This window comes from Oreochromis aureus, linkage group 17 (assembly GCF_013358895.1).
Source record: "Oreochromis aureus strain Israel breed Guangdong linkage group 17, ZZ_aureus, whole genome shotgun sequence".
In the NCBI taxonomy this organism is placed as follows: domain Eukaryota; kingdom Metazoa; phylum Chordata; class Actinopteri; order Cichliformes; family Cichlidae; genus Oreochromis; species Oreochromis aureus.
This window is the reverse complement of record NC_052958.1, coordinates 24,478,497-24,495,669: the sequence shown is the minus strand read 5'-3', so window position 1 is coordinate 24,495,669 and position 17,173 is coordinate 24,478,497. Positions and strand designations below refer to the sequence as shown.

The window sequence follows — 17,173 nt, the reverse complement described above, 5'->3', positions numbered from 1 at the left end:
TTCACCTCAGTTTTTATAGTGCCATTTATATATAGTGCCAGTTCACTACACTCAGGCAGATCCCCTGTGAGCAAGTAGTGGGTGATGGTGGGGGAGGAAGGAATACCTTTAAAAAGTAAGAGACCTCTAGCGGAGCTGATTGATGGAACAACATAGGGAGAACACAACAAACAGGAACATTTCAATTCAGTTTTATTTGTATAGCGCCAAATCACAACAACAGTCACCTCATAATACTTTAAACTGTAAGGTAAAGACCCTACACTAATAGAGGAAACCCAACAATCAAATGACTCCTTTTCAGTACTTGGTGACAGTAGGAAAGAAAAAACTCCCCTTTAACAGGAAGGAACCTGCCCCCCAAATTTTGTGGGCTTTATAGCTAATTGGGAAACTTTCTGGGGAAAACCTGGTCTTGTTAGGAGAGATGGAATCGATCCTACTGTGGACGGCGCAGCTCTCATTCCTAGAAATCTGAACAAATTTATCAAATGCCCAAAAACACGACTATCCAGAGTTGCAGTCTTACACGCCTCTCTGCAGATTCTCGTTTTCTGTCATCCTCCACAAACCGAATCCCCATAGAGACGGTCTGCTCTCAGACCATCAAAATCAATGATTTACTAAAAGCTGTTTTAGCACTATGATCATTTTAAACACATGAGGCTGGATGTTAAGACCTTTCACCCCCAATCAGATGTGATGTCAGGGGGACTTGATCTCTCTCTGTCCCACCTTTCTCAACTTGTCTTGTCAAGAGAGGGCTACCACTGGCCACCGCCAATATGGCCAGTGGTAGCCCTTGGATGTGCACATTACACGCCGGCCTGGCAGGGTGACAACAATACCTATCAGTCTTTTACAGCTGAAGGGTAAAAATGACTATATTGGACATATCAGCTGTTTTTATAAATGAATTTACACTGAAAGGTGTTTTCTGTTATGTAACTGTAGATTAATGAGGGAAAAAGAATTGATCTGACAACGAGCTGCACTTAATATGTTACGAAATTCACACCAGTCACAATCATAAGCAAAACAACTTTATTTGGAGAGTGCTACTTTTCAGCAGCACCTGCAGAATAGCGAACAATATAAATCCTATTCTGACTCGCATCCATGGAAAAAACAAAAACAGATCAGTGGTTTTCTTTTATTATCCTTAACATCTTCAAAAAACATCCATTTTTCATAGATGTGTGAAAAAATTAAAAAAGATTGCATTTAAACGTCTTGTGCTCTCCTTCAGACACGGTCACAAATCATGTTGGTATGCGGCTGCGCAGATACTCCATCAGTGCATCTGTTCCTTTGGCCACAATTGCTGCTCTGGGTGTGCGGAAAGGATTTCCCTCCAGACTCAGACACCTGAGGAACAACACCAAATTCAACTCAGTTTGTGAGGAATTTCATGTACATCTTACAGGAATTTAACATTTTGCGACATGCTGACAATAACAGTAGGATATATTGTCATTTATAACTTCAAAATATGTCCTCAAAGATAAACGTTGTCAGCATCTGTTTTATCCAGCAGGATAAAGTGATCTCACTTAAAAAAAAAATACAATAAATAATGAGTCAGGTCCTTACCTGAGGCTGGTACACAGGCCCAGCTCAGGAGGGATGTTGAGCAGGTCATTGTTTGCCAGATCTAGTGTTGACAGATGAGTCAATTTCATCAGACGACTAGGATCTACCTCACACACCTGGTTATTGGCAAGCAATATAGTCTCCAGAGAAAGGGTCTCATACAGGACGTCAGGGAAGGATTTGAACCTGTGAGCAACAGAAATACACCGAGTACACAAACACAGGTCAGACAATCCAACTTACTGAACCACTGTACATGTGCTCCATTACCTACAGTTTATGACCCAAAAAGCGAGGAGGCCGGACTCTTCAGTGTTCTCGCAGAGTGACAACAACGTGCAGCGATTTGTAGCTAAGACCATGACGATAACATATTTTTCTTATTAGTTTTATGTGAGCAGAGGATCATTGTCTAGTCTGTGATTGATTAACTTCATTTTCAATGCACAGCATCATATTCTGAGGTCCAAACTGTACAACATACTGTAGGCAGGAATCAACATGTCAGCTGACATCCCTTGTGGAATCGGATCGAGTAAGACAACAATGGATGCTTCATGCTAAGCTGCTAAGGGCAGAGGTTTAGATCACATCCCACTGAGTTCCATCTTTCCATCCTGCACACTCTTCTTTATTTAGTGCTTAGATGTGGTGCTCAGAAAGGTCAGTAAAGGGAAGGTCTTGCAATGGATCACAAGCTGTATATGGAACATCACAACACACATTACAACTGCAGCTAACAGCACTGAAGTGCTTTATGGAGTAATGTGCAAGCCATGTCAGGATCGCCTCAGAGCTGATCAGACATCAAGGAGGAATCTAAGTGAGGCACTGGGACCGCTGTGGCTGCTCCCTCGAGCAGCTGCTTATGTGTGTGTGGGGTGTGATGAAAAAATGGCAGCTGGATGATGGGGCTTCAATGTGGAGTTAAGTTACCTGTTGTAAATGAGGATAATGGAACGTAGTTTAGTTAAGTTCTGGATTTCAGACGGTAAATCACTCAGCTGATTATTCCTATAACAAACAAAAGAAACAAATACAGCATCAAATATTAACACTCGACCCTTCCCTTTTCAGAAGTTTCATATGACTTACTGACTAGTACTAAAAATAACACCCATTATTATGTAATGTCAGATTATAGCTTAATTTAAACAGGACAGGACGGGAGACTCCAGAGCGAAAATGTTGGCAGTGGTTTGCAGTGATGTGGTGTGTGAAATGGGTCTGCAGCACTGCTGATTTGGAAGGGAAAAAACAAAACAAAAGCAAAAGAACACACACACACACACACACACACACACACACACACACACACACACACGAATGATGCGGTGGATTTCTGTCCTTTCTGTACTTTGACTCAAAATTTGCATATTATATAATAAATGGAAGCTTCCTGAAATAAATTCTGTCCATATCTGAGTGTCGGCTGTGTCTGCGTACCGGAGATCGATGTGTGTAAGCTGGAGTAACTTGCAGATGTCAGGTGAACAGCTGATCAGTCTGTTGAAACCCAGATTGATTTCTGACAGCGAAGACTGGAATTCCAGCAGCCTGCAGACAGAAGTGTGATTAGTCTGCAATCATCTGCATTAAAATGGCTTTTTGTTGGGGCTTACTGTCTGTCACACAGTGATGCTCTGTGTGTGTGAGACAGAAAGAGCGAGGGAGTGTGCGTGTACCTGGGAGGAACTGAAGTCAGCTGGTTTTTGCTGAAGTTAACTGTAGCAATGCTCTGATCAGCTGCAGCATCAAACAGCTCCTCTGGGATACTCCCTGCTTGCTTGTCACTGGTCACAAACACATTCACATTGGAGTATTCAGCGTAAATATACTGTAATAACCAATAATTATTAGGCATGGGAATTGATAAGAATTTAGCAATTTCATTGTCAATATCCCTTCAATCCACTTGATTGACTATCCATTACCGTATCGATTGTCATTGGCTCTACTTTGTGAGCTACCACCATAACTAAACTGCACAGACTTCACAGACTTTACATTCTGCAAATTGATTGCATGATGCGGTCATCATTACACAGAACATTAAAAGTAATGCCGTACGTTACTTAATTACTCCCATGAGCCAGTCATTTGTTACACTACTCGTTACATTACTTTTGTGTTTCTCCATAAAATGACCTGTAATCACCATTTAACACTATAAGCCTGAGGCTAAAGTCCCACACACCAACACAAACCCCTATTCCTGATGAAGACACGCATACGATCTTTCTCTTAGTATTTAGGTAAGAAGACAAAGCCAACAGCACAAAGCAAAGATAAAAACCAGCACAAAGAGCCTGGTGAGTATAGTTTTCTGATTTCCTGACAGAGTACATGCACATTCCTGTGGCAATACGTGCAGAAACCAGTCTATATCACTAACCTGTATGCCAACAGCTTGAGAGTTTTAATGTCATGCACATTGACCCTGGCCTGGCTGGGTAACATCATAGCTGTATCTCCTCCATCTGTTTTTTCAGGCTCCTCTACAAAAAACAAACATAAACACATTGAAAAGATTATGTAAGGACAGCAGAAGCTGTAGATTTTAGCACCCACGATAAGAAGAACTAAAGCATTGATAGCACTTCATAATACTGTCACACTACTCAGCATTATTAAGGTATTAGTAAGATGTTAGCAACTTCATTTATGTAGCATAACTACTAGTTAGTATCCCATTTACATATACAGGTAGGGCAAAAAACAACTTTACCTTTAACTCTTCCTCTCAAATACTTCAGAAGTTCACCGGTTCCTTTCTGTAAGAAAAGACAACAACGTTTCTCCAGATTCTCTGAATATTTTCATGATATTATGTACTGTACTGTATTATGTTCATGATATGATGAATTACTCAAAGATAATATTATTTAATGTGATTTAAAAGTCTTTTAGTTTTTAAATTTAAAGAACATTCCAACTTTTCTGGAATTCATGTTGCATTATAACTTTTCTATATGATCCTGTAAATTCACATTTCAGTGTTTTTACATATTCAGCTGCCATGTTTCCTCTCTCTCTTCCTTTCCTCTGTTTTACCATGCATACTCTGCATTTGAGTCCTCATGTGTCACCTACAGAGAGGATGTCTCTCCTGATTCCTCGCAGAGGGTTTCCCTCCAACAGCAGCACGTTCAGGTTGGGCAGCAGGCTGAGTGACGCTGGAAGGCTGACAGGACACAAAATATTATTCGTATGAAAATCTACCTGCTAGGATTTACTCTGAAAAGGTAGACACCTTTTCAGATATAACATTAAGAAATACTTGAAATAAAGAATACAAGAATAAAATACAAATTAGGCATAAATTCAGACTAATGGCACTAGAAACTTGATGCAGCTGCTCTCAGTGTAGAGCAGTGATTATATTTGCTACCAACTGAATTCAGTCACATCCTGGCTGCTTGCAGGTATAAACGGTTTACTGAGCAGGGTGTCATCATACTGAAGGCTTACCTGGTAATGTCATTGTTGGTGAGGTCAAGGCGTGTTAGCGTACTCAGTAAAGTGATCTCCTCAGGGACTATTTTGATCTTGTTGTTTCTGAGTTCCAGAAGAGAGATGGCAGACAGGCAGGATAGCTGCTCCGTCTGCAACTGCTCAATTTGGTTGTTCCCCACATATAACTCCTACACACACACACACACACACACACACACACACACACGCGCGCACACACACAGACACAGTTACATCTTTCTGCACTGCCAGAGTACCAGACGCACAGAAGCATGTCTCAGACACAATACAGAGTGATTTGGTCATTGCTTTAATACGTCAGCATCACTCACACCACAAAGGAGTTTTAATTCTTGGAACATCATTTTGCTGTTAATACCTTGAGCGCAGGTGCAGGGAGCTTTGGGAGGAGGCGGAGCTTGTTATGTCTAAGGTAAAGCTGCTCCAGAGCGAGCATCTCTGATAGGCTTGCAGGAATCTCAGTCAGCTGATTGTCACTGCAGTCCAGCAGCTTAACATCTGCCAAATCAAACCAGAGTTCAAACAAAGCCAGAAAAAGTAACACAACTTTCAGCTGCTGACATGCCCATCTTATTTCAGGGCCTTGGTGTATGTCAAAGAAATAACTTGTTGGACCATTGAACACCTCAAAGTCCCTCCACCCACATCTTGGTGAACTATTGGCCAGCTTGTAGTAAACATAAAAATACAGAGAGAGCTGCCCAAAATAAAGCTCAACTGTACTACTCAGACCCATTCGTTCACGAGTTTGTCTTATATTAATATTTTCTGTTGTGTGGAACATTATGGCAGACATAAAATGACACTATTGTTTTATCCAGAAATAAATATAAAGCCAAGATTTAAACACAGAACCTTGCTATAAGGTGTCCGTGCTGATTACTGCACCATTGTTCTACCTGAGGGTGCATTTACAAGAAGGAAACAAGAGGAGGAGCCATGATGGTGTTGCAGCTTTGCTGGATATTCATTCAAAATCCAAAACTACAATGACCAGCACGACCGCAAAAATCGTCATTGGGGCTGTTGTTTATTTTTCAGAAGGACAATGAAATTTAAAAAAAAAAAAAAAGGCTCTGCATGAACTATTGTTTTTTTTTAATGCAACTGATCTAAACATCGAAGTCTGCCATAGGTGTGAATGTGAGCATCAAACATTGCCCTCTGTCACACTCCCTCTCTTCACTTGCTTGTACTTTCTAATATGAGCGCCAGTGGGAGCAAATATCAGCTCAATTCAGCAAAATGAAAAACGCAAACTGTCCTGTCTATGCTTTCAATATTAACTTTAAATGAGTTGCTATAATAGTTAATACTTAGTGGGGATAGGTTAATTGGAAACACTAAATTGCCCATAGGTGTGAATGCAGGAGTGAATGTGAGTGCTAATGGTTGTGCCTGCGACAGACTGGCGACCTGTCCAGGGTCTACCCTGCCTCTCGCCCTAAGACAGCTGGGGTAGGCTCCAGCACCCTCGCGACCCTGAAAAGGATAAGAGAAGCGAAATGGATGGATGGAGTTGCTATGATGTTAGTGTAGCTATAACTGGTAGCTTAGCTTTGGCCTGTTGATCCATCTCATCTGTTGTCATATGCTTTATAGCAGCTGATCCTCATCTTTTAGATAAGCACCAATTCTCCAACAGTAAACAAAATCAATTATGTTATATCTTAATATGCACAGAATTTATGTTATTGTTTAATAAAACAACATTAGCTAACATTAGCTAGGGTCCTTCACTAAAAAAAAACACCTGCCCAGTTCTCTACCGTTTCCCCTCAAACCACAAATACATTTGCCACCGGTGGCTGTTTTTTCTCCTGATCCTCGTCTGTTTCTGGTCATCTTGATGTCTATCAGACTATTAATTATAAGGCTGTGGTCATATGCATACATAGATGTTTATACTTCAGTGCATATTTTATGTCAAATCTATATTATTGCATTCTTTTTATAAACATCTATTCGGTGTGGTCGCCAACCTGCGAGCTGCTGGAATAATTTGTTAAGCTGGAACTTGGAACAAATGCTTTCTCATTCACAACTTATTTGTAAACACTTCTGCAACTCTTACTTGTGAGCCGGGCTAGGCTGTCTGGGAGACCGCTAAGCTGGTTGTGACACAGGTTCACTTTCTGCAAACTGACGAGACCCCCGAAACTGGAGGGCAGGCTCTTCAGCTGGTTGCTGGACACGTCCTTTAATCGTTCAACAGGATGGACAGAAATTGACCATCATTCCATTTCAGTCTTTCATTCCACTTTGTTTTAATTGGGAAATAAATGGATTCTCAATACATTTCCAATACAGCAGAGGGAGTAAGACACACTAGAGTGCATGCATTATGCATTAGTTACCAGCTCTGTGAGGTTCACGAGCTGTCCCAGATCCTCTGGCAGGTTCTCCAGCAGATTCTGCTGCAGTGTGAGGCTACGGAGGTTCTTTAGAGTACACATCTCAACTGGCAGTGAGTGTAGCTGATTATGACTGGCCACATAGAACGAAAACACAACAGATCACTAGTTATTGCCAACTTCAGAATGCTGATATGCTCACTTTTCTTCACTGCAGCCACTGCATGCTTTTTTAAAGGATTGCAGACACAAACCCTCTCTTTCACTTGCACACTTAAATGCATGTAAATACTACATTTGTTTTTTGACAGATGTTTAATGCACTTAAATTATTAAAGCATTGCAATTTCTAAAATAGAAATCAATGAAGACCTCATTTATGAAAGACCTGCAGTGTTTTCTCTTTTGAATATTTATTATTACTCATTAATAAGGCACAAGTATTTCTTATGCAATGAACAGGTGGAATAATCAATAGGACACTCTATTACTAAAATAACTGATAGCTCCAGCAAATTCTGTATTTATAGTCTTCATTTACTGTGTTTTGCTCGTCTCTCTTTTAGCGCCGATGTGGGACCGTGCTACAATTTCACTGTACTATTGTACGTATGATAATGAAGAGTTAAACGAAACATTAAAGAGCTCAAACAAAGAAAACGATGTTTTGTCCTCCAATGACTAATATATTGTTTTGAAGTTTGTCGTTGATCCAACAGAAACTAAAGCTTTTTCTTAACTCGTGTGACCCTGACCTTTGACCTTGAAGGATTACATCATAAAATGGTGTATTTCAGCTTTACCCATATGATTGAAGCAGACGTGGCTGAAATCTTTGGCTTCCATAAGCTGTACAAACTTGAGAGTTTAAGATCTATTGTGACATTGTGGTCCATCATAAAAGTGTGTACAGCTCTTTCCATGCACTTTCACACGACATATGACTTGATATGGTTTCTTGAAACGTTTTTTAGTTCGCCTTAGCCAACCTAGGTATTCATGTTACCCAAGGCCTAGTCTACTACTGTGAAGTTTGAAAACAATACATAAAAAATTGTGGGTAATGAAAGTTTTTACTTTACATATTTGGTGCAACCTAACCTGAATTTGAAAATGACATCTTGGAAACTGGACTGTGGACAAACTAACAGAACGATTACATACTCCCCTCTGTGGCTCGAGTGGACACAAGACTGGCCAGCAGACCAGGTATACTGCATAGTCTGTACACGGCCTCCAGCAAAAAACACACTCTACAGGTAGATTGCTTTTGCGCTAACCCACTGAACCGTAGTCCAGACTGTGGTTGAGTACCAGAGTTCGGGCTGGGCTGTAAAATAAAATGTGGTCATACCACATACTGACTTTCAAACACTTTAGAATTGTACAAACTCTGGTTTTGCCTTACATACTGCATTTCCATGTGTATCTGCACATTTCAATAAACCGCTACATCTATTTTCCTAGCAAAATATAAACAAACTGGGGTGGCTGTTGCACAGTATTGTAACATAAGACATTTTATTGGAGTATTATGAGTGTGCACAAACTTTTTCAGATTTCTCTTTTCCATTAGGATTATGGACTTATGGTGTGTGTGTGTGTGTGTGTGTGTACCTGAGTCGCAGCTGTTGAAGATTCTGCAGTTCTCCCAAAGCACTGGGTAAACTACTCAACTGGTTGTCATGTAGCTGCCAAAACAAAAGTTGACATTTTTTGTTTATTAGCTAGATTTGAAGTCATCATCCCATGCTCGCCAAGCATTAATTTTCATAGGTGAAAACTGCATGTACTCTAATCAGCACTTGAGGCTAGTTTTAAATTCTGAGACAATTCCCCATACAGTCCTGTTTACAGCCTGGTACAATAAAAAAGTTTTGATCTTTGCTGGTAGCTTTTAGACAGTATCACAAGTAGTTAGAAAGCACTAATAGAGACAGTGCTTGTGAGAATTGGTGTGATTGGGTGAATGTGGCATGTTGTATAGAGCGCTTTGAGTACTCCGGGAGAGCAGAAAAGCGCTATATAAGAATCAGTCCATTTACCCTTTAAAAACAGAAATATATGCTGGAAACATTTTTAGATGAAAAATGATTCCATGTCAAATTCTAATCAGCTTTTGTTCACCATAGCTTTACTGCCTTGTTAGGTTAGTCGAATGTATTGTCTCTGACTAACACAGCATTAGCAATTAGCTTATTACTGAGGGGAAGAAAAAAAAACATGAGAAAAAAAAATATATGTGTATACACACACACACACACACACACACACACACACACACACACACACATAAATAATAGACATACACTCAGCTAACTTGTTGATTGAGGCTTCTACTACTTACATCCAGTGTAGTCAGTCCAGACAGCAGTCTGATGTCATCTGACAATAATGTAATCTGATTGGATGAGAGCAGTAGTTTTGTGAGGTCTGTCTGCTCCCACCAGCGATCTGCTGCTCCAAAGGACACATTCTGCTGGGCTTCCTCTGGTGTGTCGATGTTTAGACGAAAGACGTTCTGGGGAACTGAGCCACATGTTACTAGGGTTTCTATGCAGTATCAGTGACATTAAATTCATTTCATGTCCTGGAGACTCAGGCCTAATTTTTACTTGCCTAACCCCAACCATAACACTTTTTCATTCATATAACTGGCCTACAACATGAAAGTAAAAAAAGGTTTATGCTCCCATGATCACAATAATAATAATAATAATAATGATGATAATAATAATAATAATAATAATAATAATACTAATACTACTACTACTAATAATAATAATAATAGTAATAATAATGATGATGATGATGATGATGACAATAACAATAATAATAATAGTGAAAAAAAAGGGGTGGCTGTAGCTCACTAGATAAAACAGGTCATCTACTAATCGCAAGGTTGGAAGTTCGATCCCTGGCTGCTCCCATGCCAAATATCCTTGGGCAAGATACTAACCCTGTGTGCTCTCCGATGAATCCATCAGAATATGAATGTGTGCAAATGTTAGAAAGCGCTTACTTAGACAAACCATAAACCTAAGCTTGTGTGAATGGATGAATGAGGCAAGTTGTATAAGCATGAATAAAGGCCATTTACCATTCACCTGACACAACAAAGGCCAGTGTAGATTTTTTGTGGAAAGAGACCATTGCCATGAAGGTATGCACAACATGGTACTAGTCACGAAGTAACAAAGCCAATAAATTCCTGGACCCCAGGTTTCATCTTAACCTTTGCAACAGCAACAAGAACAATAAATTTTGTCCGGCTGGGCCTACCTTTTAGAAGGTCGCCACGGTGGATCATCTGCCTCCATCTCACCCAGCATCCTCTGCCATACCAACCCTCTACATATCTTCCTTTACTACATCTATAAAGCTCTTCCTTCTGCCTGGCAGCTCCATCTTCATCATCATTCAACAAATATATACACACACTATTCATTCTCTGCACATGTCCAAACCATTTCAGCCTTATCTGTCTAACTTTGTTAACGAACTTTTTTTTTTTTTTTCAAATTGCTGTTGCTTTCCTAACAGGTCAAAGTGTTGTGACCATTCTCCTCTGACCTCTGGCATCAACAAAGCATTTTTCCCCAGATAACTGCTGCTCACCAGACATTTCTCTTTGTCAGACTATTCTCTGTAATCCCCAGTGATGGTTGTGCAGGAAAATCCCAGCAGATCAGCAGTGTCTGAAATACTCACCAGCCAGACTGGCACCAACAATTCTCCCACTTTCGAAGTCATTTAGATCCCCTTTCTTCCCCATTCTCATACCCTATTTATACTCGAGCACGTCGTCTTAACCCTGTCTACATGAATAAATGGGTTGCTGCCATGTGGTCAGTTGATTACATATTTACATTAACAAGCAGTGTACATTAAGCAGAGACAGTGTACATATATATATTTACACTGGCTTAAAATATACTTTTTGAAAACAGGCAGAATCATGTGTCAGTGTTCAAACATGAGCAATATGGGAATATCAAGGCTCAGTTTGTTCAGTATATAAGTCAAAATATATATTTATACTATATATAAATATATAGTAGTCCAGGGAGGAAGAAAACTTGTAGTCATATTATTATTATTATTATTATTATTATTATATATTATGTTACTTTTTTTTTTTTATTAAATCAATGGCAGATCTGGTCTTTTAGTGGTGCTGTATGTGTGAGCTAACATAAAATTACCTTCTTTCAGTCCTCGGCTGGACAGGTTGAGCTGCCCGCTCTTCCTGGCCGCCTTCAGCAGGCCGTACGGAACAGTCGGCTCTGACGTTTGCACCTTAAAGCCCGCCAGAGAATCCTTACACCCCCCTTTGAATCGAGACATGGTGAAATAAACCCGCGTTGAACTCAGCTGATGTTTAACCTCAGCACCTCACCCACCCATAGCCTTCCGCCAAAACTAAAAGCGTTTCCGTTTAAGATCCTTCAGAATAAAAGTCTTTCATTCACACTTTGTCTTCTAATTAATCGATTTATGTGGCAAAAGAAAGAAAATATCCTTTAAACACGAACAAGTGACCTTTAAAACTTAAAAATCTACGAATCAAATTCTGGCTTGATGTGGTCTGGAAGTATTTCAGACGTTCAGGTTACACACGCTGTCATATCAAAGAGTTCAACAGGGGGCGCTAAATGTTCAGGAGTTCAGCTCCAGCTGCAGTTATATTGCCTCAAAGCTTCAGTGACGGACATACAGGCATCGTGAGCTTACATCCTCCTGGACACAGATGTCTGATGGATACTAGCCAGCTAGATTCAATAGAAAGGCTAAAAAAATTAATATTATTATTATATTAATTATGACATAGCATTTAAGGTGTGTAGGTTAGCACAGTAAAAAGGTCCTGAGTAGTGATTAGTGTTTGGCCACTTAAAATATCCTTATAGGACTATTGTTATACTTGTTGCCATTTCTGCTGCTTTCTTGGTCAGGTCTCTTCAAAAAGACATTTTTAATGTCAACAAGACTTTTTAACTAGACAAATAAGCAATATATACAAGTCACTTTGCCAAAAAAACTGATTACAGCTTCTACCTTGTGACAGGGATGTTGTTTGTGACTTGATATCATCCATGAGGGATAGATTTGACATATGTTTCACATATTAAAGGACAACAAATTATTTTCAGCAGTTTAAATACTGGAAATCACTTTTTGGCACAAACAATCTGAAAACCATCAGAGCACCAGTAATACTCCACTTCAGAGCAGTATTTCGAAACATCTGTGCTTTGGGAGCTCGACACAGTGAGGAAACGTCAGCATCAAAAACCCCATCTCTGGTCTTGGGTTCGAATCCACCATCTAGCTTTCCATCATGATCTGATTTTTATGTGTGGAGTTTGCATGTTCTCGCCGTGGGTCTCTCCAGCGTGGGTTTTCTCTGGAGCTTCCTCCCGAGGTAATTGGAGTTAGGTTAGATTAATGACTCTAAATTGCCGGCAGCTGTGCTACAGTTTGTACTTTGCCTCTCGTCACATAGCAGCTGGGATAAGCTCTGAGACTAGATAGATGTACACACGGTGTATACATCCATCCACAAAGGAAATATCCTAAAAAAATTCACTAATGTCTTTGAATGATCAAATCAGACATTAGATTGAAAACAGAGAGCCCAAAGATTATTCATGAGTTTAAATCTAATCTCTTTGAGTTGTTGTTAAATCTTCCATGAGGACACAGACATGTCGGATTACTGAAGATTTTCTCAGCAACTTTAATGTTGAGCAAAACAATTCTCAGTAGGCAATTTCCATAAAAATGGCACACCTTTTTTTCTTGTCCTCTGCTTTCCTTTGCTTACCTAACTCCTACTTGTTTCATTCTCTTAAATAGCATACCCAGATTATTATGTTAGTGGAGAAAGAAGCGCTTTTGTTTGTTTGTTTTGCCCAGAATGCCACTTGGATAGTTTAGGCTCAGGAATCAAGTTAAACTGCTGCTGTTAAAGCTATAAAATATTTCAGTATATTCAGATTCTTTGTAATGACCCTGTGATTTTTACTCAGAATTGCTCGCCTAATTAACTATTGCCCCTTATGAGGCCTATGGCAGTACACGAACCGCGTGAAAATGCTGAAATGTAATAGCACAATAACTTTCTGTGATATTATCTGTGTGGACTGTGAACTTTGACCCCAGTTAGTGTTAGGTGCATGTGTTTTCTCAGAAAGCCAGGTGAGTTGGAGTCCCACTTCTAGTGAGCCGTTGGATCGACTGGGTCTGAATTCAGAATGAAAATATTTTTGCCATGCGTGCTGCTGTGTGCCACCATCTGCTTAGCTGACAGAGGTAAAACATGTTCCGCCTTCTGTTTGAAGTCATATATAATTCTCTATTTCTTACTACAAACAAGTGTGGCTTATATCGTCTTGCTGTCTACACATATGTGCGTCTGTGTGTCTGATTTTCTTTTATCTCCTATACTGTTTACAGCTCAGACGTTAGGTCATTGTTTATTTACTTGATTTATTTTAACCTGGCGTCCTTAAACGCTAAAATGCTTGTTCTTGTGAAACACCAATCTGTCTAACTATGGCACTTTGTGGTACCATAAAATGTGTTTTCTTTGTTACTCAACTTCCTGTTTCCATATTTTGTTCATTAATGATTGAAGAGGTCACATATGGGACCCCTGTTGCAGTGCGGTATGAACCTGTAGGAATTTAATAAATAAAGAACAATTATTCCTACAAACTGCTTTCACCAGGTTACATATAATTACCAGGTCTATCTAAATGAATAGATTGTAAACTTCAAATTCATAATAAAAAAAAGATTATGTCATTAAAAACATATTAATACAAATTAATTTAAATCAGTTTAAGCTTAGGGTAGACCTAAGTTTAGTGTAAGCATTTAGGGTAAGGTTTACAGGAAATCTGTGCGAAGTGTAATATCATCTAGTGATTAGAAAAAACCCCCCAATAACAATGCAAGTCTGTGTGTGTGTGTGTGCAGGTGTTCAAAATGGCATGAGAGCAACAGAAGGATCCAAGCCAGTGTCCCTTCAGCCCTGGCTACTCGGCCTGACAGCTGTTGTTGGTTTCCTTCTCCTTGTCTTCATTATTCTGGTTATTCAAAGACTACTTAAGAAAAGGTTTGTTTTTAGGAAAAAAGAGGAAAAAAGTTTCTCTCTCTCTCTCTGTCTCTCTCTCTCAAGAAATATGGAGTTCAGGGGTCTGTAACTCCAGTCCTGTAGAGCTACTGTCCTGCAGCTTTTAGATGCAATCCTGTTCCAACACAAGATGAATCAAATGAATGGCTTGTTACCAGGCCTTTGCCAAACTTGACAGCATTCTGAAGAGGTAATTCAACCATTGTATTCAGTTGTGTTGCAGTAGGGTTGCATCTAAAAGCTGTAGGACAGTAGTTCTCGATGACTGGAGTTGGAGACCCCTGCTTCAATATGAAATCTCATTTAGCAAAAATGAATGCAAGCATAGCTTACTTTATAAATAATAATAATAATAATAATAATGGATTGCATTTATATAGCGCTTTTCGAGACCCTCAAAGCATTTTACAATTCCACTATTCATTCACTCTCACATTCACACACTGGTGGAGGCAACGGTGATGAGCGATGTCACAGCATATAAAGCGAACCTCACATTTAGTCAGTATTTTTAAGGTAGGGTTGGGGTTAAAGTTCATTTATTTCTAGGCAGAAGCACAGTGTGCTGCACGAGCACAAACTACCACAGAGATTGCATAGATAATGTATAAAACAATGTAAAAACTGAATTACTACAATACGAAACAGCAATAAAAAGTAAACACAAGAGTAAAAACAATAAAACCTCTCTAGCAGAAAGAAGCTAGCCCTGCTGCCTAGAGCAAGGAGGCCAACGCCCACACACACACACACGCACACACACACACACACACACACACACACACACACACACACACACACACACACACACACACACACACACACACACACACACACACACACACACACACACAGATCAAAGAGTGAAAAGGTAGAACCATTGCAGACAAGGTGCAGGTGCATTTCTCTAGCGTCCAAAACAGCAGCACTGTTCCTGTAATCACCATTAAAACCTTTACTGGGAAAAAGCTGGCAGGCACCTGATCAGCAAACTTTGACTTGAAGAAGCAGCCGTACTCCATCCACGGCTGTTTGATTTACACAGCAACAAATCAATAGAAAATCTACTGAAATGAAAATAAAATATGCTGATGAACTGTAAACCTATATGATGTTTATTCCAGGAGCTCACGCCCCGTGGGGTGTGCTAGACAATCTTTATTTCGAAGCTTTTGTAATATTAGTTTTTAAATGACTTAAGATGCTTAATGACATGCACATAACACTAATAGCCTTCCTGTACCTTCCTCCCAATTTTCTTTAATTAAGTCCAACAACCTTCATGGCTTCCTGCCAAACAGCAGCACAAAGGGAGAAAATCCTGCAGAGTCCTGGGGCACCTCATACACAACCACAATAGTGGGTCTAGCCAGTGCCAATTGTGTCCTTGCAAATGAACTTATGAGTCATAGACTTTAAAGTCTTATTCATATGCCCCACCGACCCCTCACTGTGCAAGTGATAGACGCTGGTCCGTCAGACTTTTAGCCCAATAATTCATAGTGTTCTTTTAAAGTGCGAGACAAGGGGCCGTGGTCCGTCTGTATCTCTTTTAGGATGCTGACTCAGGAGGTGAACTAAAACAGCATCTGTGCTACACTCCTTGCAAAAATGCTACGCATCGCCACTGCTTTGAGATATCTCATTGCATAATCCACAAGAACTAAAACAAATATCCCTCTGAGCGCAGCACAGACATCACATGTCATTGCCCCATCAGTTTATTAAACCTAGTCCAATCTGGCGCATTCTTTAATCAGAATTAAGGGACGCAGAGAGAAACTGAACAGGGCAGCTCCTCTCCCTCAGGTGGTGATGGAGGGAGCCACGAAGTCTCCTCTTTGGGGCAAGGAGCCGTGGTCTTGCCACCATTGGCTGATTGGTTGAGAGCTCCCTGGTGGATCCTCTGAGCACGCTTGCGTCTCGTGGCCTGGGTCTGTAGCATCTCATCTTGTTGCTGATGCACTGCCTCAATCTCCTCATGCAGAGTGGGCAGCTCCTCAACCATCTTCACCAGTACCTGGACTGCGTGTATGGGCTACGCTTATTTACAAAGGTCTTTTCAGGCCTCAGTAGCCGCCTTCGTTTGGTCTCTGTCTCTCAATGCCAGCCCAGTGTTGTCCTCCCTCTGCCAGGCTCCAGCGTGCTACTGAAATGGGTAAGGCATGATTAGACCATCGTTGACAGCTGGGTCTGTCAGCCTCCCCTGGCAGTGCCCCTGAAACCACTGTACCACCTCTCCCCTGCAGCTAAGCCACAGACCACATCCTGCCTCCACAGTAACAATAGAAACTGTACTTCTGCATTACAATTACCAGTTAACTTGGTGGTGAAATTAATAACCTTGTTTTTCTTTAAAAATATCTAGCATTCCCATCCATTAGTCATAAATTAGGATGCACTTTCTTACATTATGAAATCACTCACAGTATTCAAAGGTAGCTACAGGTAAAAGCGATTAAACAAATAACCTGTCTGATCATCATTGTCTTTTTTCTGCAGGGAGGATGGTTATGACAAGCCAGCAGGGGCGGATGAAGCTGAAACTCATCAAACCAGTCTGTAGCTGTTCATGACCAACTGAAGAGCA

General features: G+C 40.3%; 1 protein-coding gene across 2 annotated transcripts; it reads right to left on the bottom strand.

Annotated features, from left to right (window-relative positions):
* Window positions 1–1,027: 1,027 nt before the first annotated feature.
* On the bottom strand, window positions 1,028–11,877 carry lrrc40 (leucine rich repeat containing 40). 2 transcript variants are annotated; one of them, XM_031740581.2, is made up of 15 exons: window positions 11,648–11,876; window positions 9,790–9,971; window positions 9,060–9,133; window positions 7,446–7,575; window positions 7,163–7,286; window positions 5,447–5,586; window positions 5,065–5,237; window positions 4,687–4,777; window positions 4,322–4,367; window positions 3,989–4,091; window positions 3,279–3,386; window positions 3,040–3,150; window positions 2,530–2,607; window positions 1,594–1,779; window positions 1,028–1,368 (listed from the first exon to the last, which is right to left on the bottom strand). In XM_031740581.2, exons 1-15 carry the CDS (start codon window positions 11,787–11,789, stop codon window positions 1,263–1,265), a joined length of 1,794 nt encoding a protein of 597 aa, XP_031596441.1. In that variant the 5' UTR covers window positions 11,790–11,876; the 3' UTR covers window positions 1,028–1,262. The 2 variants fall into 2 exon arrangements, with proteins under 2 accessions (XP_031596441.1, XP_031596442.1); XM_031740582.2 differs by lacking the exons at window positions 1,028–1,368; window positions 1,594–1,779; window positions 2,530–2,607 and adding an exon at window positions 2,629–2,828 and having other exon boundaries at window positions 11,648–11,877.
* Between the last annotated feature and the right edge of the window lie 5,296 nt (window positions 11,878–17,173).